The sequence below is a fragment of the Mercenaria mercenaria genome, chromosome 19 (genome assembly GCF_021730395.1).
Source record: "Mercenaria mercenaria strain notata chromosome 19, MADL_Memer_1, whole genome shotgun sequence".
NCBI lineage: Eukaryota > Metazoa > Mollusca > Bivalvia > Venerida > Veneridae > Mercenaria > Mercenaria mercenaria.
This window is the reverse complement of record NC_069379.1, coordinates 1,100,410-1,127,763: the sequence shown is the minus strand read 5'-3', so window position 1 is coordinate 1,127,763 and position 27,354 is coordinate 1,100,410. Positions and strand designations below refer to the sequence as shown.

Sequence of the window (27,354 nt, the reverse complement as noted above, 5' to 3'; positions counted from 1 at the left end):
ATTAGAAATACACTGCTCACCATGTATGTATACAATTAGCTCCATAAAGGAATATAATCAAATTATATACTGCCCACTATGTTTTTATTCAAACCTTCAATAAATATATGAGAAAACAATAATCGAAAACAGGATTCAACAGGTAACTTATAGCAAATAGGTGTCAGGCACGTTATTAATAAAGGCGCTAAATACGAATTTAAGACATCAACTTCTATGAACATCTTTGAAGAAAACACTCAGACATAATTATATTTAAACAATAACAGTTACCATAATTCTTATTTCTGTTTTTCGTTTTGTTTTAACGTTTTAATCGTAAATCTTAACTCTATTACAATGAATGAATAATGAATGATAACATTTCAATATATTAAAGTAAACGGAGTTTTATTTATTTTTCGAGGTCTTCGTAACACAAAGCAATTCATGTGATGTTAAAGGGCCCGTGTACTATATCCTATATATAGAAATATGTGTTGCTGTGTTTAGAGTCACAACGACACAGGATTGTTGAACTGAAAAAATTGCGCTGAAAGAGTTGTATGTCATACACATTCCGTTTATAACCTCTGATTATCGGGCAGGTTATAACTACATGTACTTCCAAATGTTTTGACTTCGAAAAAAATGTATTGAAAAATGGTACCTCTAAATGATCATGTCTTCATGGGTAAAAGCCTTTGACTCTAATGTTTTATTTAACTTTGCTCCAAGTTCTTGCAATATAACGTGAATGGGTGTGACAACACATGTTAGGTCTGACATAACACCAATCGCCATACCGATACAATGTGGTTTGTTATTTCTGTCTACAACAAAAACGGCAGACCCAGAATCCCCTTCCTGGAAAAACGTTTTCCTTGCGTAGGAATCCACCTGAAGCTGCCCCATCAATGTCTGACGCTGAACACGCCCGCCATGTTGTATGGTTCCTGTTTCGGAAACAACACTCACGGCCATATTGGCAATGCGAAGTGTACCTTTTCTAAGACCAGTTTCTTTACCAAATGTTATTACTCTGTCGTATGCAAGGTCTTGTGAAGTAAATTTGGTTGCATCTTTCATGCTCCCGTCGTCGTATGTCGGATACTGATGCTCAGTAAATCCTGTAAATTGATGTTTTATATAATATCAATACAATGAGTTATGGCAAAATTATAAATATTTCTGAAATTATACATTGAGATAAATTGCGTTAACTAGCATTAAATAAATCCTTCTCTTTTATAACAAAAAGGTTAAGGGGAAATGCCGCAGTTGCCTATATGTAAATAGAGCAAAAAATTTCCTACGGGCAGAATTTCTTTAAACAAGTTTAAAACAGAAGTATGTATTAAAAATCGTAGGTACCCATGCTTGATCTTGAATTATTTGCCCTCGAAAGTAGATTTTTTCAGTATTTTCCGACTTTCAAGGGCAGACAATTTATGACCAAGACTGGGTTCCTATGGTTTGTTTTATTTCTCTTTTTTATTTGAATCTCTGTCAGTAAAAAAAATGTTTAAAGAAAAAATTCCTTCTGTAAGAAAATTTTTGCCCCATGTCAGTATAGAGACCGTTGCAAATGTCCTTAAAGACACTGATTCTGGTATGCAATGTATGTGGCCTATGGTCTGCATATTGGCGGTAAGAGCCAATATACAAGACTGGACGATTGATAGACTTGCTTTTGTTTATCATAATAAGCTACTGTATAGCTACTGTGCAGTAAATAAATTGCAGAAGATATTTCTCACCGTTATAGCAAATCAGTTCTCACCTTTATAACGAGTTTAGAAAGCTTGATTGAATTAGGGCTAAATAAACAAAGTGATAAGATACAACAGTGTTTTTATCATATTTTTAATAAATCAAGTTTTCTAACAATTAATCTCATCATTGCTGTTTTTTTTTAGTAAAAATATACAAAATGCATTCAGGCACATAGCAGAAATAATAAATTATGTGTATTTTGAACAATGATATTGCTGGATTTATTATACATAAAAGAAACATTATTTAGACAACACAAGGGGAATTATGCATTTTTATATATAAAATCCTTTTGTCCATATTCCTTTTTTATCTATTAAAAATGCAACTGAACGCTTTTTTAAATAATTTCTAATAAAATCCAGCAATTATCTTTTTTCTGGTTTTATTTTGTTACTTTTGATAAAAAGATCATAATCATTGAATAAACAAACTTGTAATTTCTCCTAAAATAAATATTAAGTTTTAAATAATTATTTTATTGTTGAGGAGTGAGAATTGCTTTGCTATAAGAGTTAAATTTTAATTGGTCAGGAAATTATTCAACATGACTGAGCAATCAAAATTAGTATATTATCAATTAAAATGATTTTGTGTACATTCTGAAAAAAAAAAAAAAAAAAAAAAAAACAGCACTTCAATCAATAAAATGCAAAACACAGGAAATAACCAATTTATCTGTATGCAATAAAATTTATGATTCTCTGACAATAATTAGGCTACATGTCAAGTCTACATGGGTTTTATGGACCCTTATCAGAGTGGACCAGACAGGATCTTGTATATTGGGGATTAAAAAGTCTGGTATTCTGGCGGGAGGGGGTCACTTATATAGGAGATTTTCTTTGCCTTTAATTATGAACATAACATAATGATACCGCAAAGTCCTAGTCTTTCCCATAAACGAATTTCTTTAAACTTTGTATACTGACTGCAAATGAAGTCTGAAACAGAAATAAAATTTAAAATAACAGTTCTCTTGCCTTGATCTTGAATTATCTGCCCTTGAAAATTGGAGTCTTTAGTATTTTCTGTTTTTCAAAGGCAGGTAACTCAAGATCAAGCCTGGGTACCTATGATTTTTAATATATATTTCCGTTTTAAACTTGATTCTCAGTCAGTACACAATGTTCGAAGAAATTCTGCCCGTAGGAAAATTTTTTCCTATATACATATTGGCAACTGTCACATTTCCCCTTAAAACAGTTACATTGTTTCCCGCAAAGCATGCATTATTGCTAATGTTACCATATTTTAAAAATCTTTCACTTTATAACAAAGATGAATAATGATAAAATGTTAATATCAATGAACTCAATTTACTACTTTACTGTAAGCAAATGATGGAATTTCGATTTGTTACACGCGTATGATTTTCTGCACTTTAAATGAAAATAACTACATTTGAGAAATACTTTATAGCAAAGCCGTGTTTGAACACTATTTTTACACGATGGGCGGGTAAACGTCGGGCGTAATACTACTGTTTGCAGATCAAGTTGCCCTTTCGCCTTTTCTTAAATCGATAGACTTTTACCTTTACGTCACAAAAGTAGCGATGCTGAAGCTATTTTTGAATCTCGTCTATACAGGTAACTCCGCCTTTCCGATACGAGTAAACTACACTGAATGAACTTGTTTACATTGGCTGCATGACCGAGAAATGCTATTTAAATACTGTTGGAACGGGTGTTTAACCGGAATATAACAGATGTACTAGATATAATCTTCATTTAAAATTTTGCCACAATGCACACTACATTTAGGTAGCGTGGATGTAAAAAAAAAAGACACCTTGTTATACATTACAGGCCTTTTCTGCCTAAATTTCAGTACCATTTGCTGCAGACTTTTCATTTCAATAATGTATCTCGTGTTTAGTTTTCACAATAATTATAAAACGCGACTGACTCCAGTTGTTGGATTCTCTCATCATTGATTGAATGGCATAAGTTTCCCGGAACAGACCATGCCTCTTTACTTGAAAAAAAGTCAGCAATTTCTTACGAAATATGTGAGTCTTAGTCTAACTAATTTTAAGCGATCCTAGGGAACAGTTACGAGTTATTTTCTCCACTCGAAATAAATTGTCATCACTAGATTTGGGTTTAAATCCTGATTTTGTTGCGAATATGAGATAAATTCAAATAAAACATACATGTATCTAAAGGTAGTCCAAATATTTGTACTCAATAGTTGAGTATCGTTATATTTTTTGACTAGCCGATATCCCCTTTGAGTAGACAACATAAAATATCAAAATGTAGAATCGGTCTACCCGAGGTCTCATCATTTAGACTAATCAAAAGGAGGTTTCAATTTCTCATTAATTTATGTATAAATTATCATAATTCCCCTTAACACGATTAACGTTATACATATGCAACTCTATCGATTTCAAAAATGTTGAAGGGGCAATTTGATCTGCAAACAGTAGTAATTTCACGAGGGTGCAGCCCGTGCGAAAATATTTCGAACGGCGTATAACCGTCCGATTGTATACAGTAGAAATAGTATCCAAACGCGGTCTTGACTCTTATATGTCTTTGTTTTGTAAACTTAAGATCGAGTATTAAAGAACAGTTCTCTCGCGCATGCATGGCGCCAAATGTTAGGTCGAAACGCTCCTTTTTTATTCAGGCCAGGACAGGAAATGGTAATACGTCTTGCGGAATAGTTCAAATTTGGGCAAAACTGATGATGAATTATTCTGCAAAGCGAAAGACTAAGCATTGCCAGTCATATTAGAATAAGTGATATAAAACCCTTAAAGTTTTATTTCCTTTTTGGCACGGCCAAATGTTTTGTTGTTCTTGAGTGTAACGGCACAACAACACAAGCATTAGATGTGGCTACCAGCTTTTTATGGTAGAGGAAGAGCCTAGGAGCCCCTCTGCGCATTATAACATCACAGGCGGGCATCTGGGTAGAACCATCGACATTCCGTGAGCAAGTGGATAGCTTTTTAACATGTTTAATTCTACTCGTACCCACATTGGTGAGATGGGAGTGATATGAGGTCAGCGGCCTTAAGCATTTGCCTACAGAGGCCTCTAACATGTACAAAATTAACTTAGAAAGTATTAAACGACTAATGCAAACTTTCAAAACATATTTGGAGAAAAAATACATTGTATGTCGGCTAGACAAAAGTATGACCTGCAAAATGAAGATCGTCTCTTCTTACACCAACAAAGTTTCCTCTGGTTGGAATACGTTCGTGACAGATCTTTATCAAAGCTGCGTCAATCCTGCTGTTAATTTCTGCAACTATTACAGTGCCACAACGGCGATTCGGTACACCACTTTGAGCCTGTTGATTGAAAGGCACTGCCATGTCGCCGTCGGCAGGCTGAACAATATTAGTTCCGGTTATTTGATCGCTGGGTTTATAAAGAGGCTGAAACAGATGTCGTACTGTGAGGAAGCACATCTCATTGGTTTCTCTAATGTTCACAAATGGCCCGATTGACGCACTGTATATGTCATTTTCGGGTCCTATACTGCATCCCATTGCAAGTTCTCTATTCCATTCATTTGCAAATCTCGTTATTGTGTGACCATTAGCAGATAAAGTAAAAAATCCCTCTCTGACATCTGTTTTGAAAGTAATACTTTGTCTTGGGTGTCGTAACTGTGTTGGGAATTTAGAACGAGAAAATGGAATATAGGACTTACAGCGACAGAATAGTACGATACATGGACTCTGTTGAATACCTTTTTTGGTTGAGCGAACCAAACTAATTCTTATAGCTTCTAAGTTACTGTATCTATTCATAAGATCTTCTGCATGAAAAGCTATCGTTTCTTCAATGGCTTCAATTTGTTTCCGTAATTCTTCTGTCATTTCCGTCCTCAAAAATATATTAGCAGCGTAGTTTTCTGCCTCAAGCGATTCCTCCGATCTAGGATAGAAAGGTTTCTGCAACACCTGCATTCCTTCAAAAGTTGTTGGGAGATCTGGGCATTCTTCAGTTGTGAGACAAAGTAATTTCGGAAAGGGGTCGTCACTCTCTACAGCAGGATAAATAAGAGCAATATTTTGACGGAACTCTGCTAGCCGATTACATCTACTTTGTAGGATGTTGCACGACATATCGCTTCTCACAACTCCTGTAACAAATAATTCTTTTATACTATCAAGCACATATTTTATCTGAACTACGTTTCCAAGAATATGATAGAATAACTTTATTGTGAATTAACATTTTAGCTTTATTGTGTTGTGAGGCAATCCGATACATATTACATCTATATACTAGCTTCAAGATAATGCAATTTATAGAGCAAGAGTAGTGTAGCGTACACTGTATTCGCACTATTTCTTGTGCATGTGCCCATGCTGTCCTAAATGACCTTATTGACCTTGTAAGAGATAGGAGTTACACTGAAACTCAGCCGTCATCCTTATGTGTGATCACAGCTGTGATTTAAACAATATCTTTTATCAACGAAACTTTACTTCGTCAAACCCACCAATCGGCCAGTTATGTGATCATAGTGTCAGTTGTAATGTATAAAACGACCATTATTTATATGGTAATAAAGCCCTTGGTATTAAGTGTTTCAAAAAGCTGATAAAAAGATGCAGACTAAAATTGCGTCAACAATACTGTAAAGAAAACGAAGTGTTTAAATGCACTGACCTTAAACCATGTTATGTTTTCTAGAGGACGTATTTCATTATTGTCATTTGTTTATACCCGATGGATACCTTGAGTGTCAAGTTGGATGTGTGAACCTGTAACCTCAGACGTTTTAAATATCAGTGATGAAATATCCTTGTCTGAGAAGAATATTCGGTGCCACTTGACCACCATCAAATGGACTGGTGTATTGATCTTGGCAAGGACTTGCACCGTTCCTGGTTTTGTAATGTTTTCACAGCGAGTCTGCTCTCCTCCTGTCAGTGACAATGGTGTGAAAACCAACTTGAAAAAATGCAAAATGTATTAACGCCGCAGTGTGAAACCAAGATCTGTGAAGATTTGTGAATAAAAGACACCAAAAACAGCGACATTTTTGCTGTTGACCTCTGTTACAGTGTGAACTTTTGGAACAACTTACGCCCAGCATAGTCACTGCTGTATCGGAGTCTCGTACTTACTGTAAGAAGTTAAAAGTGTACAAAGGAAACCTTACGCTTCAAAGACCGCCAGCATAAAATTGACCTAATTGGAGTCTTATTTCGACTCTATCTATCATTCGAACGTCACGAAAGCAGTATGATCTTGCCGTGCATTGCTTGTATTTTTCGTGCAATTCATGCTATAAATTAATAAATTATTCTAATAACTAACTTTGAATATTTAGACAGTGTTAAGCAATTTTTCTAAAAAAATAATTTAACCGTGTATTTTTGTTTTGTCGCGGGCATTTCATCTGTACACCTCTATATTGTATGTTGCATGGGTGCTTTGGACGTTTGCTTTTCATGACAATACAAATAATATTATTTGTAAAATATGATAGCACTGGATTTGCCTTACAAAATTGAATAACGATATACAATTTTGTAGATTCTGCATGAACATAAGAAAAAACAGTGATTTTACTTTATTTTAAACCATTTCTTGTGCAATGATTATACCATGTCACTAAATACAGGTTTTCTCATGGAATGGCCAATAATGTTTTAAATTAGTGATATAAAATCTCATTATTGCAATAGCCATTTGTCATTAAATTATGCACATATGCGTCATTTGCTTCTATATCAATGGGATCAAACATGCTAACAATGTCCTCCATGCCATATCCAATAAATCTTTGATGTAGGGATAGAATAGCGTAACGTCCGCTCATTGCTTTTAGTTAAAATAATCGGTCTGATTTTGTTTAAAATGAACACTATTCCCACTAGGTCGTTTTCTGTAACTGTTAAATTTCAGTGTTATAAATAAATTATAATTTTACAACATTTATATAGTAATCTTTTCATACAAACTACGTGCGTTCAAAAGTGTTTTATTAAGACATTAAAGATATGTAAAGGTATTGGTAAAAAATTCAAGGGAATAGTAAATATTAAATCAAGATCATCCTTAAATTTTGCTCAGCTTTAAATCACATTACATACACTGTTAGGGAAAACAATGCCTTTCTCAACATGAAACAAACCTGTCATGATTTTGTTATAATATTTTTTGTATTATTGTCTGTTTTGGGTTAACGCCATTTTCAACAGTATTTAAGATTTTGTTATTTATAAAACATGTGTGAAAGGGATGTATTTTCAAAGAAGTTTTAAATGCAGACAGTGAGCTTGAATCCCTGATGCTTACTGGAAAGGCATTCCAAAGCTTTGGAGCTGCATTCATGAAACTTCTGTCACCATACTTTACTGTTCCACTACTCGGAACAACCAAAGACACTGGGCCATCTGCCGACCTTAAGTTTCTACGAGGCTTGTACACGTCCAGCATATCGACAATATACTTGGGAGATTCATTATGCATGGCTTTGTATGTAAGTGTCAAGATTTTGAATTTAGAGCTTCTCTTTAGAATTTCTAACCGGAAGCTAATGCAACTCCTCCAAGACTGGTGTAATGTGATTTATTGCGGAGACTTGGTTATGATGCGGGTCGCTGTATTTTATACACATTGAAGTTTTTGCTATGTGTCTTTGGAAATTCCATACAGCAGCGAGTTACAGCAGTCTACTTTCAATGTAACCAGAGAGTTCTTGGTAGCATCAGCTGTGATGTACTGCCTAATGTGGCGAAGTTGTGCATGACTCTTTAAGACAAATCTCAATTAGGGATAAGGCTTCATGTTGGTAGGAATATTTTTTGGTTTAAACGAAAAGTATAGTTGTGAGTTATCAGCATAAAAGTGATGATTCATTTCATGTCTTTTGCAGATTGAACCACATGATATAGTACGTTTCTATCTCCGTATTAAGCACGGCAATTCCCCACGATCTGCTCTGTGTACAGTATTATATTCCTATTTCAAAAGCCAGTAGCAAATATTTTGTCTGCTTATTACGAACCTCAAGTCAAGTCAAGTAATATTTATTTACAAAGTCGGAGAGTATCAACAAATAACATAAGCTCTAATGAGCTTTTTACACCAACCTACAATTCTTCTCTCGGCACTATATTATCTGTCGACTATAAGCGGCAGCGTGTTTTGGGTCAGGATATACGGCTTCGAGGATTATTTCATAAACGTTGTCACTTTATTTTCCGCCTCCTATGTTTTCAATATATTTATTCTTAGACGCATTTTCTATATGAAACGTTGTTTATTCTTCTACAGATTGCTCTTGGTGCTGTGCGGTTTCATTTCCAGCAGATGCAGCATCGGAGTCTTATTTAGATGATAAAATCTTTGATACCCATCATATGGCAAATTACCATTTTCTGCATCTTTATGTTTTCAGAATGAGAACACTTATGGATATTTATGATGTTGTGTCTGTTTTTACTGGGAATGATAACGATGGAGTCTTCACCGGGAAACACGTTTGTTTGCAGTTGGTACGCTTCTTCTACAGATGGATAAAAATGAAGCAACGTAAGAATGGTGGCATATTTCTACGACGAGAAAGATAGGCAGCTATCGCGATAGCTTAAAAATGTTATATTGATAAAAAGGTGCTTTTTTAAAGGTTATCACAAACGTCGAACAATTCATTGCGATAATTTACATTAGTATCTCGAAATTGTTTTTGTAAGTGTCCACAGTTGTCATTTTATTAGAAAGATAGGTCTCTTGATACTTTCAACAAAAGCAAATCTTTAAAACAATCATTTATTGCCATAATGTTTTCACAAGAAAAATGTATAGCTTCTCTTGAAAGTTTATAAAATTATCGTAATAGCCACTAAGCATCTCGTGGCATTTAATGCACTAACGCGAAATTTTGTGTTTAAATATTTTACAAAAACAAATAAAATATCTAGAAAATTTAACGTTTGCTAAAATGTTTTCAAAAAGTGTACACAGTTTACAGTATTATCGTGGGAGATGCATAGTGGCAGAAATATGCCACCATACGTAAGACTGAGATGTAACGCTTTTGTGAATGTCCAAGAGAAAGACACTACTGTCCAGAAAAGATTTTTGTGCTAGACATTGCAATTGCGATATATCTCTCAGATTTTTTTATCAACACGTAGATATGATGTTCAAATTAATGTTGCGACTGTTTTTCCCCTGCAATACCAATGTCTGGTTTAAGATACTAATGATGCATTGCCTTTATGATTTTTTCATCGCTTGATGATATCACACTCTCAATTAAAATAGAAAAACGTGAAAACTTCACAGGTCGCCCAACACGACAAAAACGAAAATGTTGCAGGCTCGGTTTGATTGGGCCTGTTCATGGACGGTACAACTAAATCGCAAAGGGTCTCATCCGTCAAATCGTTGAGTTCCTCGGAATGAAACATGGTAACAGGAAGATCTTATTCTATTTGTTCGCACAGTGACTTGTACATGTGGAAGCAGTACAACACTTTCTGTGGCGAGCATGAAAACACTTCGTCTTCATGATGTTATAGTTGAAACAAAGTAGTCTTATTGCTACACGAAGTTCCAGACACTACGATTGATGTACATTCCGGGAACGCATAAATGTTTCCAGAAAGAATATCAAAGAACAAGAGAAACAAAAATTGATGATATAAGCGCTTAAATGATTAATTAGTCGTCATCCATCACTAAAATGGCGTCAAAATCTTAGTCGTCAACTTCTTATTTTGGCACGGGGCACAATTAAGAATCAAGAGGCTCCGTATTAATTCCGTCATCTAATGCCTGCCTCTTGTATTATAAAGACGAAAGCCTTTACTCTCTTAATTGTAAGTGTTTATCTCTGACCCGGAACCAACGGTTCATACTACTTTCGGCTCTGCATGTCTTTACCAAGCGACTAAACTTGGTCATCCAGATTTCTTAAGATCTCTCGCTGATCCCTTTTGAACTGAACTTAAATTCGGACTTTACCATCAGTCTATAAGGACAACATTTTCTTTTTAAAATGGAAAGCTCCGATTCTGGTCAAAGAAGGTTCCATGGTCATTTATTTTTCTGCTCCACAGTCCATTCATCATCATCATTCGTCAAACATTTCGTCGGCTTAGTTTAAACATGGCCCGTGAACGTTCGTCGTATTTCTGAATATTTCTTGGTCTTGGCAAAGCTCCTGAGAAACCCATGGAACTACCAATACGCTTCAATGACACCGTCTATTTTAGCTCTCAAAGGTATGTTTTGGCGCATTGCTTGTTTGATTATCTCTAGCAGATTTGGACCTGATATAGACAGGTAGAAACAGCACACGTCTTGGTCCTGTGGACAAGTTAGGTCTTTCTACGTAATGTTGCACGTTATCGCCTACATTCGAACGGGATTTCGATAGTAAAGAATATAGGTATTTCTCTCGAAAATATAAGTGGAGCGACATGTGTGGACCCAGGTCAGTTTCAAGGCTATTATTCAGAATCTTATTATTCTGTTTCCACCACTTACACCTAGTCTCTTTAAAAGGTTATAGGTAAGGGTAGATTTCTCGGAGGTACAGTGCACCTGAAACACCGCCCCAGAGCTACACACTACACATTTGCAATGTAGGCCCACAACAAAAAGAAGCTGTAATGAAAATATATTACAGACGGGTTGCTTCAAACATCTAACCAGTACACATTAATTTATGTGAAATATAGATAGAGGGGAAGAAAGTGGTAAAATGGTGGGGGTATGGTTGGGGAAGGAATTTGAAGGGGAAAAGATTACCAAGGATGATTATACAAACGGAATGCTTCGTTCCTTAATAACAGTCACAACGTAAATCACTCATGTACCAAAATCAAACACACAGCCACACACAATTAAATAACATAGAAAACATTAAGGCACCGTCTTAGACACACAGTCACACCCATATAAGCAGGAAAAAATAAAGGTGTACCGCCTTAGGATTAGAGGAGCCACGAAAACTAACTCGAAGTAAAGTGGTAGGGATGCAAAATGCAAAGGGAAAGGAGGGGGCAATAGAGGAAGTAAAGAGGAGGAAACAACGCATATAACAAACAAGAAAACATACGCAACAGACAATACAAGACAGACAGAAAACCATTTAAAAAAGGGGCAAACCGATGAATGCCAAAACATAGGAATTGATGTGGCAGTATTGGCGAAATTCGCATTCTCTAATTTCGACGACCTTGCAATATCGGGCTTTCAGATAATCAGTGACCTCTTTAGTTTAAAGACGGACAGACGGATAGAATAACAGACAAAACAAAATTTATATCTCCGATCGCATAGAGGTGACATAATTAGCCAGACCTTATCACTGTTACAGAGATGTTTTTCCTACCGCCGCAAATTAAGATTACCACCTACATCTGCACTGCTTTGCAATTACTTTTTAAACAATTAAATGATGTTGAGATGGTCCCCTTGAAAAAAAATGATCGTTTTATGAGTTCACACTCAACCTGGTCTTCATTCACAAATGTCTAACACAAGACATTGGCATCGAAACAGAAAATCGAATAATATGACTTCTCTCTCTGCCAACTGTCTCGGTATGCTGGATGTGTTAAATTACAACGCTCATAAATATCACAGAACTAAATGATAAATGTTTGATGGGTATAACAAACTTTATATGTTTCTTTGATAAAGACATTATTTAAATTACAACTGTCATCAAATAAAGGGATGATGGAACGTGTAACGTCTACCAATTTATAAGACAGTGTGGTGTTTCAAAGAGTCATTTTGCTCTGTCTACGAAATCTCTGATGATACAAAGTTTCTACACTATTATGCTGTTATTTGGTGATGGTTGGACCAGGTGTCTTTCTGTCGAAGGACGTTGATAGCATGTTAGCAAAAGCATATGCACAAGAAATGCTAACATGTCAATTTTCTTACGTATTCTTATCACATACTAATGGTTGCTATAATTTTGCTTTGTTGCATACATTGCTAGAGTGCATTTAACAGATCTAGCTTACATAACAAAACTTAGATGTAACTTATTCAAGTCAGGTTAAGGCCGACTGTTCTTAGTTTCAAACGTTTACAACAAAATAAGTATTAGACATGAAGAAGCATTAACTAGACTCAGTATTGTTAGTATGTCTGGTACTTTAAGAGTCAATTTGATAAAGTATCCGGCATATCTAAAACAAGTGCAGCTTACCAACCTGTTCTTACGTTTATCCCTGTTACACTTCTGAGTGACAGATGACTTTCATACTTGTTCTTTATCATACATTTCACTTTTCGATTCTTTTTACCTTTCTTCACATTTTTCCGAACTTTTTGTTTTTTCTTCGAATGTGGAAATGCTATATGAAATTGCAAAGCAGCTATATTTCGTAACATTTCATAGAAATCAGAAATAAGTGATTAAACAACATCTAAAAAACAAATTATCAAATAAATATGATAAGTAACAGCTTTACAAATATTATCTTTTCTGTAGTCAAGTAATAATTTTGCAAGAAATTATGTCAAATTTTGTCATTTACAAACCTCTTAAATGTGTTTCGCTTTTCTGGACACACAACTGGGAATCCACTTCATTTAAATTCCTATTTACATCTATTTTGCTTTCCTCAAAGGGTTTCCTTTCTATAAAAATAGTTAGCAATCTTGAAAACACTTAGTTACTGTATCTATTAACAAAATATTTACAAAATACATCAAACATAAACAAATAAAATCTGGAAAAAGCCTGATTTTGTATTAGTTATTTGTTCATTTGAACTTCACAATCCATTATCGATTTCCCAGTCAGAATTTGAGGGAATACTACTTATAATAACTTAATTGAAGATTAAAATTATTATTTTTTAATCATTTATCTTCTTAAATTACGTTGTTTGTTTGTTTTTTATTGTTGTTTTTTTGTTGTTGTTGTTTTTTTAAAGAAACATTTATTTTGCTAAACGAAATTGTACGGAAACAAGTATAGGTCATACGGCTACTTCTTAGCTTTGATGTTTTTGGAAGACCCTGTGCACCACTCCGGGTATTATTCCATTACGAATATGCACATTGGAAGAACCACTGTCAAGCTGGATTGCTTCCCCACACGAAATTAAAGTTCTGTCCCTACATGCAATGAGAGTCCTGCCGCTACAGGCAGTGAAAGTCATGTCACACCAGGCAATGAAGACCCTTTCACTACAGGCGATGGATTTCACCAAACAAAGGGATCTTCCCAGTCACGGATTCTTCGGGAAAGACAAATTACGACCGCCTGCAGTATCAGACTGGGACTCCTTTAATTCAGCCAATTTATACTTGTAAATTCATTTGATAGGATTAGAAACTGTTTACAATAAGACAAAGAGTCTTTTAATTCAGCGGTTTGCTTAGACAGTCTGGCGTGTAGTTCAATTTTAAAATGATCCATTCAGATTGTTTTGGTATTTAATTTTCTTAGATAAACGCCAGACTGATATTATTCCCTTATTCACTACATGGTACATCAAGACAATGATACTTTCATGCCTATAAAAGTAATGTTTTTCAATGTTTTTGGTTGTCTGTCTGTCTGTCAGTCTGTCTGTCTGTCCGTCTGTCAGTTTGTCTGTCTGTCCGAAGACACGATCTTGTGCGCACCAACTCTCCACATCCCCTCGGCAGAATTTAATGAAACTTCAGATTATATTCACAAAAGTGATAAGTAACAACAGTAATTGTGCATAGTTTATGTTATGTTCTTTCAGAAAAAGAATGCAGTGTTCCTGGACTTTTTTGTAACTTGACTAGGGGAAATTAGGGTAACTGAGCCACTTAGGAACAACAAATCGTGTTTCTTGCAAACAAATGACAGCATCTTTAAAATTGGTTATATGTTAATATCACATCTCGGGCAAAAGTGCCTGAAACGCTATGTTGATGTTTTCGGAAACGGAAAACTTGATGTGATGAATTGTCCAAAATTTTTATTATAATGTACTAAGACGAAGAAAAATAAACTAATACATTCATTTGGACTTAAATATGATTTGTCGCAAGTCTTGCAAACTGGAACGGCCCATGTGTGCGTTTTCGCTCCAGCGTATATGAGCATTTTCTTATTTTGCGTAGGACTGCGTTATCTTTCTTAGGCGTAATAATTATGTAATAATATCAAAAATGTTCCGTTTAGCCTACAATGCTATAATCATTCAAAGTGCATACATTTGTTCAAAATAGTTATAAAATTTTAGTGACCATATCCCAATGTATGCCTATGTCGTATTATATAAGCTGTTTAGATTTTTAGACTGCACTCAAATATCGTTCAATTCGTTTAAACGTTGTGTGCAAATTTGGTCAAAAACAAACAAGGCAGTTTTAAAGACAGCTATTTTCCCCACCGCTGTTGTCGATAGTAAAAGGATTGATGGTAATAGATGGAACCGTTAAACATTTGAAGTGTGACCTTGACACTGAGCAGGCATGGGTGAATTTTAGGCTCTGCACTTGCCTCGATAAGGAAAATATTACGTCCAAGTCAGATAAAAATCCTTCATGGGGCTTAGGAGATACAGAGAGGATATAAAATGGAAGGCTCAAAACTTTGATCTTGAATTGTGACCTTGACTTTGAGTCAATATAGCTGACTCATAAGTTCTGCACATCGTCCTGATGAAATAATAATTTTACCCAAGTTTCATGAAAATCCTACAGGTGGTTTAGGAGATACAGGAAGGCTCAAACGTTTGATCTAGAGTTGTGACTTTGGTCCAACATGACAGACTCATAAGTTGTGCACATCGTCATGACGTTGCGATCATTTGATCCAAGTTTCATAAAAATCCTTTAAAGGGTTTAGGGGATACAGAGCGGACAAAAATGTTAAAGACGGTTGGAAGGACGGAAGACGGACGAAAGGACGAAGACCATACCTCTAACCCCTACCACTCGTGACGGGGCATCAATGAAACTTTACGCGCTGTCGCATTTTTTTTTAACAACAAGTAATTCAGTGTTAACTAATTTCATTAAAGGTCCAGTACTAAGGAAAGTGAACATTTTAATTTCTTTTAAAAAGCACAGAAACTATTTCATTTTATTGGAAAATGAAAGTTGGTATGTAGAAATTCGAAATAAATCGCAGTATATGTACAATTATTTTTCTATGAAGTATGAAGAAAGTTAAAAAGACCTAGGGGTCATTCTGTCGATTCATTGAAATTTCAACATAATACACATACATTTCTTTGAGTTCCAAAGACCTTCTGTAAATTTTGACCTGCCAATCTTCATTATTTAGTGTCTTGCAGAAGTCTATGCACTGGCTATGAAAAAAATTGCCAACTCACTTTCCCTTAGTAATGGACCTTTAAAGATATCAACAAATTTCATATCAGTGTTGAAATACAACTATTGTATGTCCGTCATCTCAAATAGCCCCGATGGACTTCAAATGATGTTACCGAACGTTGCATGGCTCAGTTTCCCGACAGTGTTCGGGTGACTAAACCATTTCTTAAAAATATGTTAAGTATATTAGCTTATTCGTAATAAACTAGAAAATATTGTCGTATATGTCAACACTAACGTGCGTTTGCTTATTTATATCACAAATGCACTCATTGCTCCAATTTAAATGGCAAAACACCCATCAACCAAATTTGATATATTCCTGGCGTAATATTTTTATAATACACACAAACGTTCGTTACGTTTAAAAATGTAACAATAGCGGGTAACAGAAATTAGACCAAAACTAACAATTTTGATCCTGGTATGCCATCTCCCTATTTTCATTAATATAAACGTTGTATTTTTCCACGTGCACAACGGTTTTGTTTTAAAAGCATTTGTAAACCCGTCTTAGTTCACCAATAATATTTGTAGGAATGTTCACAATGTTTCATATTTGGGAGAAGATCCGCTTTTACTGTACAGGATAAGAGTCCGGGTATATAAAATGATCACTTAAAGCTTATTTGCGATATGGAATTTTGAACAGGTTGTTAACATTTCTTGCAAAACATTTGATTCTATCTGAACTTGAACACTCTAAATCGCAGAATTGTACAGCAGGTATATTCCACAATTCTAACATGAGAAAATGACGTGGTACCTACCAGACTACGTTCATTTATTTATTCCCGCTTTCAGAGATGGTAATTCAAAATTTTAATTTTCCCGCCTACAAAACTTTGTTTTCTTCTCAGAAAGTAAACGGCAACTTATGACATAGGGGCACTACCGTTATTGGATAAAAATCGGGTATAATCGGTAACTGGCTCAGTTGCCCGGGTGGTTCAGTTACCCAAATTTACCCTATATATTGAGCCTGCATATGCAATGTTGTGTGCACCAACTTTCCTCACCTCCTTGACACAATTTACACAGATGTGTATCTCTTCCAAATATATTTCATTACTCTTGATAAATCTTTTAAGAAATAATGCCCCTTTTTTCAAACATATCTTCTTGCAGTTATTCCTTAACTATAAATAATAAGCCTGGTATTATCTAGCAATCGAAAACGTTCCGTGTGATCCAGTTATTAGAGAGTTTGAGATTTCAACCTTCGCCTTCCCCTTCAACGTCTCTCATATATATTTGGGGTAAAACGTCACCAATATGCGTGTATTTTATTTATATCAGAAGTTGCTACTAAAGTTTTCCATGTAATTTCAAGTAAGCCTAAGACTTCGTTTTATTACTATGTGAAATAAAAAGCTTAGTTTCTGGATTTCTGCTTATTAAGTTATTCGATTATCCATATGTATAACTGGACTAAATTTGATGCAAAACACAATCAATAAGTATAAGAATATTGAAGTTTTGTTTGGCTAATGATTTTAACTGAATACATTGAATTGAACCTGGAAGTATGAAGTTATCAACTGATTTTGAGAAACTTTGAGATTTTGTTCAAACTTTAACTTCTACGGCATATTTGTGTCCTCAGGCGGTATTGATTATACCAGATGGGCCTTTTTGTCGTAAGAAGTGAAGTTTTGAACGTCCGAAGATGTGATATCACGAAAGTCAAAACTTCAGTCTTTGTACATCTACTCTGTCTTTGGCATCAAAGACTGAAATATGGATGGAGGCACATGGCATGACAGTCATTTTACTTGAAAAATGAATGATAACGCGCGATTATCATTTGGTGGAACATTTTATTTTAACTTCCAAATAGAATCAATCCGTTTCTGCCGGACACTTAATAAGACAATTGCGTTTTAATTATAAACATAAAATGGTACTAGTAAGACGGATTTTTTTGAAGTATCGGACAATTTTAGATCTATGATATCATGATGCGAGAGGTTTCCTGTTAGCCGTATGGGATAGCTCAATCTCCATTCTTTACATGCACGGACCCAGAACATGGCAGAGGGGCATTTGGGTCAATCCCCCTTTGATTCTTATATTTTACAAAGAAAATCGGTCTTGAAACTCGGTGTGACTACACCCACCCACCCCTTCCCCCACCCCCTGAATGGGTGACCCCTCCACCCCCCTCCCCCATCTTAAAGTTGGTGTCCCTCTAATCAAAATCCAAAATTCCTTGATCTGCACATGCTTTACTTATGAAAAACAAATACGTGTATATGCCAACATGTTATTTTGTGCGACAATTTTGGTCTTCACCTAACAGTTCTTGACTGTTTCGCTAGACACAAGGTGACTTGGCACGATTATATTGTGCTGTCTGAGAGTTTGGCATTATACAGAGTCAAACTGAGTGTCATGATCACGAGAGTATCTTACATTTGTTTCAAATGGCTTGTTAAATGTATTCATAAATTGTGTATATTGGCTTGTGTTATCAACATAATTATCTTTTAAAAGGTTAGATTTTCAACAGGAACAGTCTCCAAGTAAAACACCTCTTTTAAGGAATTCGATGTATAAAGTACCAATTCAAAGTAAAAAAAAAAAACTTTTAGAAAAACTATGAAATACTAGTCCACAGCATTTGTGTTTGCTTTATCTCATATATTTAACTTCAAAGTATATCGAGAAATGCATTTGTTGTAGTTGATGTCTCATGTTTTTGTTTAAAAGATATTAACTGTATCTTTCAAGAACACCATCAACAATAGAATACCTTGATATGATTATCATTTTTATTTCCTCTCATGTATGATTTACAATATACTGACATCATTTTATATAAAATGTTTTTTGTTCTTTGTTTTTGTAATCGCACTAATATCCATGCGATGATATGGTAATTGAAATGTTTTTATTTAATTTTCATTTCTAAAACCTCTTGTAAAAGTCCTGCACTTTCGGACAATTGATATCAAAATGCACGAGAAAAACGATCATAATTGCAGACAAATTGAATGGGCGGATTAAAAGAAGTAAGGTTCATTCTAAAGTTTGAAATCTCAAGGAATTTTAATCGAACTTCAACTTCAAACGTTAACTTCGCAAGAGACGTTGAAGGGGAAGGCGAAGTTTGAAATCTCAAACTCTCTATTATCTTAAGAGGAACTCAAGGTAGTATCACGTTTTGAATTTCCGACGGAGGACAAAAATATAATAATATTCTGTTCTTTCTGAAAATCGTAATATAATGATTTAACCAAAACGTTCGCTTTTCTCATCAGAAAGGAACAATTCTTGTGTCTTAATATCGAGGTTCGAGATCTCTATTACAGCAATAGAAATTCTTACGTGACTTCAGTGAGCTCGACAAATGAAGCATAAATATTGATGTGGAATGTCAAGTAAATTGCATTCTACAATGTCCTTTCAAGATACTTACAAAAATAATCCATATGCAGATTAGAGAGATAGAAACAATTTTGACAGACCGTGAAAACTAATGACAACTTTTGACAGGTGTATGATGACTACAGACCTACTTAAACGTCTGCTGTATTTCTACCTTCTATTTTGATTTTCTTAAAATGGCTAATCTGTATTGTAGCTTACAACTCATAAAGTATATATTGTTACCTTACTGTCATTTTGTCTATCTAAATCACGTAAGAAGTTCTAATGTTTCAATCTTTTGTCACTAATTAGAGCAACTCACAGTTTTACAATCATACAAGCACACATCTCGTTTTTCACACAGATATTGAAGATTTATCTTATAAGCACATTTCTTGGAAACAAAATTTTAATACCAATTGTCTATTGCAATAATGCTAAAACATCTCAGCCGTCATGTGTCCTCAAATTTACAATTTTCTACACGTTAAACAGTCAGTATGTACTGGCCGTATACTACACAAAGTCATAAAGTGTAGACATGTGCATGTGCCTCTAAAATAGGCAAGAAATATCGAAAAATCTTACAAAACTAGAAAAAGCATGTGCCTATGCTCTCCTTTGAGGAAGTTGATACAATTATGTGACAGTTGTTCTAAACTGCTCATTCACAAATTACGTCAGTGTCTGGCCCCATTTTGCGGAATAATAACTTGTGTATGTAAAAGACCTTTACTTATCTAATATGCACTTAAAAGCATCAAATTACTGGTTTAGTATGTAAGGCCTAATAGTTGAAAGACTGTCAGCGGTTATTGCACTGTGACATCTAAAACATGGATAAAACTGGACCTTAAGCTCGTGCCTTGCCGGATAAGTATTTTAGGAATTCGTAGTGAAGACTAGTTTCTCTACAAAAATACTTGTCAAAACGTGATTCATAACAGATTTCAGGCGGTTGGAAGGGAACTAACATGTTTTAATTTCTGTAGTAAAGTTAACATTTTGAAAGAAATTATGTCAAATTATGTCATTTACAAACCTTTCGAAGGGGTTTCGCTTTTCTGGGCACACAACTGGGAATCCACTTTAGTTGAATTCTTTTTTACATCTATTTTGCTTTCATCACAGGGTGTACTTTCTACAAAATAAATCAACAATCTTGAAAGCACTAAATTACTCTAAGGTATATCTATTCACAAAATATTTACAAAATACTTCAAACATATTCGAGGACTGACAGAATAAGTTATTTGTGCAGATAGCTTGAACATCCAATATAGATTTTCAAATGGGAATTTGAAGAAATGTCTTCTTTTAAAAAGCAGAAATCAAGATTAAATTAAATTCATTTTTGTAATGATTTATCTTCTTAAATAACGTTTAAATAAAGTTAAAGGTGAGCGGTGGACTAGTGGTTAAGGTTTCGGACGCTCAACCCGGTGATCGTGGATTCGAGCCCCACTGGGGTTTTGACCCTGACTTTTCATACGGCACAATTCCGGGTTTTCCAGAGAGAGGACACGAGAGAGATTCAAATAAGCTTAAAACTTTCATGACAATCGAGCTAAAAACATAGTATAAAAGGAACATTTTGATGAATGAAATTGATATAATGATATGCAGATATGAATAAATAATTATCTATGTAACTTTAGCAGCCATTTACAGTGTTAACTATAACATTGAATAAGGAGAATTGGACTAAAATAAATTGTCTCTGATATTTATACTACAGTATACTACACTACACGAGCTCATGATCTAACGATACTTATAGATGTGTTTAAAGCACATACAGGTATATACAATGCAATTGATTTATTTCTTTTTTGTAAGATATGATATGCGTTTCTGCAGCATTTATATAATGCAGGAGGCATGTTGACCTAACCTGTGTGACTGGACTCAACAAATCACATGGACTAGATGTGTCAAAGCAAGACGGAGAAATGAACTCTCGACCTTTTTATCAATAATCATTTGCTTTGCATACCCTACGTTTTCTGAAACGAAAATGAGCTCTACCTCGTGACATTACTGCCGGTGACCTATGGCTGTATGCGAACAAACTGCAAATGTAGACATGTGCATGTGTCTATAAAAGGGGCAAGAAATATCTAAAAATCTTACAAACTAGAAAAAGCATGTGCCTATGCTCTCCTTTGAGGAAGTTGATACAATTATGTGACAGTTGTTCTAAACTGCTCATTCACAAATTACGTCAGTGTCTGGCCCCATTTTGCGGAATAATAACTTGTGTATGTAAAAGACCTTTACTTATCTAATATGCATTTAAAAGCATCAAATTACTGGTTTAGTATGTAAGGTCTAATAGTTGCAAGACTGTCAGCGGTTACTGCGCTGTGACATCCAAAACATGGATAAAACTAGACCTTAGGCTCGTGCCTTGCCGGATAAGTATCTTAGGAATTCTTAGTGAAGACTAGTTTCTCTACAAAAATACTTGTCAAAACGTGATTCATAACAGATTTCAGACTGAGCTGCTTACGATTTAATTTCAGTCAATAAAACCACTCAAAAGTAAAATCAGGCGGTTGGAAGGGAACTAACATGTTTTAATTTCTTTAGTAAAGTTAACATTTTGAAAAAAAATTATGTCAAATTATGTCATTTCCAAACCTTTCGAAGGGGTTTCGCTTTTCTGGGCACACAACTGGGAATCCATTTTAGTTGAGTTCTTTTTTACATCTATTTTGCTTTCATCACAGGGTGTACTTTCTACAAAATAAATCAACAATCTTGAAAGCACTAAATTACTGTAAGGTATATCTATTCACAAAATATTTACAAAATATTTCAAACATATCCGAGGATTGACAGAATAAGTTATTTGTGCAGATAGCTTGAACATCCAATATAGATTTTCAAGTGGAAATTTGAAGAAATGTCTACTTTTAAAAAGCAGAAATCAAGATTAAATTAAATTCATTATTGTAATGATTTATCTTCTTAAATAACGTTTAGATAAAGTTAAAGGTGAGCGGTGGTCTAGTGGTTAAGGTTTCGGACGCTCAACCCGGTGATCGTGGATTCGAGCCCCACTGGGGTTTCGACCCTGACTTTTCATATGGCACAATTCCGGATTTTCCAGAGGACACGAGAGTGATTCAAATAAGCTTAAAACTTTCATGACAATCGAGCTAAAAAATATAATATAAAAGGAACATTTTGATGAATGAAATTGATACAATGATATACAGATATGTATAAATAATTATTTATGTAACTTTAGCAGCCATTTACAGTGTTAACTATAACAGTGCATAAGGAGAATTGGACTAAAATAAATTGTCTCTGATATTTATACTACAGTATACTACACTACACGAGCTCAGGATCTAACGATACTTATAGATGTGTTTAAAGCACATACAGGTATATACAATGCAATTGATTTCTTTCTTTTTTGTAAGATATGATATGCGTTTCTGCAGCATTTATATAATGCAGGAGGCATGTTGACCTAACCTGTGTGACTGGACTCAACAAATCACATGGACTAGATGTGTCAAAGCAAGACGGAGAAATGAACTCTCGACCTTTTTTATCAATAATCATTTGCTTTGCATACCCTACGTTTTCTGAAACGAAAATGAGCTCTACTTCGTGACATTACTGCCGGTGACTTATGGCTGTACGCAAACAAACTGCAAAATGTGGATTATCAATAAATGTATGATTATTCAACAAACTTCCTCATCATTTTGTGATTGTTCAAACTTGCGATTCAGTAATTGTTCCTTGTTAATCTGTACATGTTTCTTTAGAAGTTCGAATTTCGAACACGAGACAAAATTGATTACACTTTCTTTAACAATTTATTAGAGAATAGGTTTAGCTGTTGGTATATGCGGCAGACCTGTTTGCCAGAAATGTTCCTGATTGTACTTAAATTATTGTCTCTTTTCATCATACAAACCTTTTTCTTGCATTTCTTTAAATCGCTGTTCTTCTGAAATTGAATGTTGGTACGGCGGCGGTGGTGACATCGGTCTTCCAAGATATTCTGTACCTGGACATGCAAACAAAGTTTAATACGATAACACTATGTCATAACATTCCTTATCAGTTTTGATAAATGCTTGTAGAGTACAATGTTTTGCTAGTTTTGAGAACGGCAGTCAGTATGAATTCAGAAGAGTATTAAAGAATTAAACACGTGAATGATGTCACTATCACAACATTTGTAGAACCTTGATTAAGGTCTTTAAGTCGAAATATTAATAGAAGAAAAGAAAAAAGAGTAGAATCTTGTCTGATATAACAACATAAGCGTTGATAAATCACTGGCATTTGAACCTTGAGGTCTAATACGCACTTAACAATAAAACTTTTCTTGTAAATATTTCGAAGCATAAATAAAAATCATTTCAAAGAACTCAGTTTAAATATGCATGTTATGCAAATGCCGAGAGAATATAAGAAAATAGTATGTATTACCAAAAGTGTCTGCTGGATCTTTTTGCCATTTTAGATGTGGTAGCCATACTCTGTCTATACCTATCGATTTATCAAACGTTACACATACAGATACATAATACTAAAGTCGCATTCATTAACATTCTAGCATAAAACTGCTGTTTTTTTCAGCGGGGCAGTTTTAACAGAGGAGTTAATGTATGTTAACAGAGACGCACAGTTCACACATCCTTTTATATATGCGCGTTCCGTAGCAAAGGCCGGCAATCCCATATTTTATGACTATTTGTAGGACAATATATCCAATATTTTAAATTTTACATATTTTTCCTGAAGAGCGTTAACATATGTTTGCTTCGTCTTAAAACGACTGCAGAATCCCGTTATTACCTAAAGAGTCAAACTAACAAACTGCCAAACGCGGATTACTTTTAAACGGATGAATATTTAACAAAGTTTCTAATCATATTGTGATTGTTCAAACTTACAATTAAGTCATTTTCCCCTGTTAATCTGTTCATATTTCTTTCGAATTTCGAATACGAGATTTTTTTACACTTTCTTCAATAATCAGTTTATCAAAAAAGAGAAACGTAAAGAATTAAGTTTAAATGGGAAGAATCAGCTTATTTCACAGGGTGAACTCAAAAGCCTGCGTAATTCAGCTGAGCTGATAAAACTAAGGTAAAATATTACATCAAAATTGCTTTTGTATTTTAAAATAAAATCATTTTTCTTTATAGAAAACATGAATACATTTAATAACGTGTGTGAGTTCCGAAGCTATGGACAATATTTTACCTTCCTTGAATAATTTCAGGTGCCTCCGTGGCCGAGTGGTTAGAGTCTTTGACTTCAAACCATTTGCCCCTCATCGATGTAGGTTCGAAACCTCATTTGGGGCGTAGAATTCTTCACGTGAGGAAGCCATCCAGCTGGCTTACGGAAGGTCGATGGTTCTACCCAGGTGCCCGCTCGTGATGAAATTGTGCACGGAGGGGCACCTGGGGTCTTCCTCCACCATTAAAGCTGGAAAGTCGCCATATGACCTAAAATTGTGTCGGTGCGACGTTAAACCCAACAAAATAAATAAAATAAAATTGAATAATTTCAGCTTTTTTACATTTTCGGGTCTAGGATATTCACAAACAAAAGGACCTGTTTATCGAAGAGTAAGAAGCAAACCCAAGTAAAGACGGAAATTGTATTTGAACACGCTCGCCAATGGTGGACGTTTTTTTTCTGCTGCCGTTTAAGTTAGCATACAGTATAAATTTACAACTTATGGTTTAACGCCGTTTTGAAACAAGCAACAAAGGATTATTCCGACAGCCACCCACTCAAGAGAACTGTTTTCAAAATGCAAAGAATAATTCAAACCTTACCCTGAGGTATCGAGTCTACGTAGGTTATCTGCACAGACGTTTCCGGTTCTTTTGACAACGTTGATTCGAAGTTCTTAATTCCGAAAGCCATAGTTAGGCATTCCCTCTCTATTACTGAGTAGTTATTCTCCTTTTTCAAAAGCTTCTTGCTTGGTATGCAATAGGAAACAATCCGTCATCGAACCTTTGCAAAAACGCTTCCCAAACCCCTATATCCGAAGCATCGCACTGCAACACAAACGGTTCAGAGATGCCTGGCAAACTTAATATCGGCGCACAAGTCGATAACTGCTTCAGTGTCTTAATTGCGGCTTCATAATCTAGTTTGGTTGACCTTTCAACGTAAGGTCTGTCAAAGGAGCAGCGATCTCTGCGAAGGACTTAATGAATTTCCTATATTATCCAGCCAAACCAAGAAATGACCTATGTCGCTTCTTAGTTTCTGGTCTCTCAGCACTACGTATCTTGTCTAACTTATCTTCTTCCATTTGCATCCTGCCATGACCCAGTAAACGAAACACTACCGTATCCAGTTATACATTTTGATGGCTTAACTGTCCGTCTTGCCTCTCGTATTCTTGTGAAAACAATTCTCAACATAATTACATGTCTCTCGCAGGTTATGGTGTGTCCAAAGACATCGTCCACATCTGCGACTGTTATTCCAGCAAACAACTTTCTTATCATTGAACTGAATGTTGCACCAGAATTAACCATCCCAAACGGCATTTTTCTGAACAGGTAACTACCTTCTGGTGTAGAGACTTGACCTTTCTTCTATTGGTATCTGCCAATAACCCTTAGTCAGGTCGATCTTCGTGAAGTATTTGTCTTCTTACAACTTCACCAGTATATCTTCTACGTTACCTATAGAATCTGTGTGGAACCTCTTGATAGAATTAATAAGTCTGAAGTCTCTTCAAAAACGGTCTGTATTATCTTTCTTCTTCACAAGAACAACGGGGCAGTTGTAATCTGAATTTGCTGGCTCTATGACTTCTGCCTCTAACATATTCTTAACTTCGTCTGCAACGTCTTTTCGCTTGGCATAAGGTATAGTGCTACTGTCGAATAGGTATGGGTGCCTCATCAGTTAATTCATTCTTATGTTCTTCAAGGTGAGTTATACCTGGTACACCTGTGAATATATCTAATTCATTACGCAGATGACAGAATTTTGCATTCTGATCTATCGACAACTGCTCATTTACACAAATATCTCTAAAGATGTCTGTGCCTCTGGTGTTTAGTAAACTATCATCGACAACTACACAAGTTTTACTTTCATTCTCTGCTGTTATAACTCCCACACTTGCACATACCTGATATTCTCTCTCCTTTATTATTCTGGAACTTCTTTTTCTGTCCAAAGTCCCATCAGTGTCTTCCCTGGACCTCTCACTTTTCACCAAAGAACAATTCAAATGACGAAAAATCCTGTACTGGCTTGTGGGACTTCCCCTTATGGGATCAATACAGCAGATATAAATCTATCCCAGTTTTTTGGGTCTCTCCTTGCACATTATTGTTATCGTACTTTTGAGAATTCCAATTATTCTTTCTCAAAGGCCATTACATTTCGGGTTGTAATGTGTCGTAAACAATTGTTTAAGTAGCACGAGTCTACATACTTCCTCTATCAGTTGCGACGTAAATTAACTTCCTCTGTCACTTAAGATTTCAGAAGGAAAACCTACTCTCGAGAATATGTCTTACAATGCTTCCGCTGGATAACGTGTAGCATAATCAACTACTGTCAAGATGTAAAGGTTTCCTTTTCCTGACACAGGCGAAAATGACCCAATCAAAGCAACAGCAACACGTTGAAATGGAGCATCTATGATTGGCATCTGTCCAAGAGATACTCTTCAGTACTGTTTTCTGGCAAATATCGCATGAACAACAAAACCTTGTCACGTCGCTTGATATTCCTGGCCAATGCAAGCTTGACTGTATTCTGTCTACAGTTTTGCAAACTGACAGATGTCCATACACTATATGATTCATGTGCTAAGGACATTATTCGTTTCAGGTATATCTTTAGGAAAACTATCTGCTTGGTTTCTCTCTCCTGTCGCCATGACATCGTTTTCACCATTGAAGTATGG

General features: G+C 35.2%; 1 protein-coding gene across 1 annotated transcript; it reads right to left on the bottom strand.

Moving 5' to 3' along the window:
* Positions 1-26,790, bottom strand: LOC123542938 (uncharacterized). The gene is made up of 8 exons (XM_053530862.1): positions 23,883-26,790; positions 23,362-23,454; positions 22,062-22,160; positions 20,461-20,559; positions 13,260-13,358; positions 12,929-13,072; positions 4,915-5,868; positions 1-1,109 (listed from the first exon to the last, which is right to left on the bottom strand). The coding sequence occupies exons 2-8, from the start codon at positions 23,429-23,431 to the stop codon at positions 652-654; spliced, it is 1,923 nt and encodes a 640-aa protein (XP_053386837.1). The 5' UTR covers positions 23,432-23,454; positions 23,883-26,790; the 3' UTR covers positions 1-651.
* Positions 26,791-27,354: the final 564 nt, after the last annotated feature.

Excerpts from the sequence above, each read along its gene's own strand:
- LOC123542938 (XM_053530862.1), bottom strand. The coding sequence starts at position 23,431 with ATGTCACCACCGCCGCCGTACCAACATTCAATTTCAGAAGAACAGCGA. Across the intron at positions 20,560-22,061 it reads AAGCGAAACCCCTTCGAAAG|AAAGTACACCCTGTGATGAA; the intron begins GTTTGGAAATGA and ends TTTATTTTGTAG. Across the intron at positions 13,073-13,259 it reads AAGCGAAACACATTTAAGAG|CATTTCCACATTCGAAGAAA; the intron begins GTTTGTAAATGA and ends AATTTCATATAG.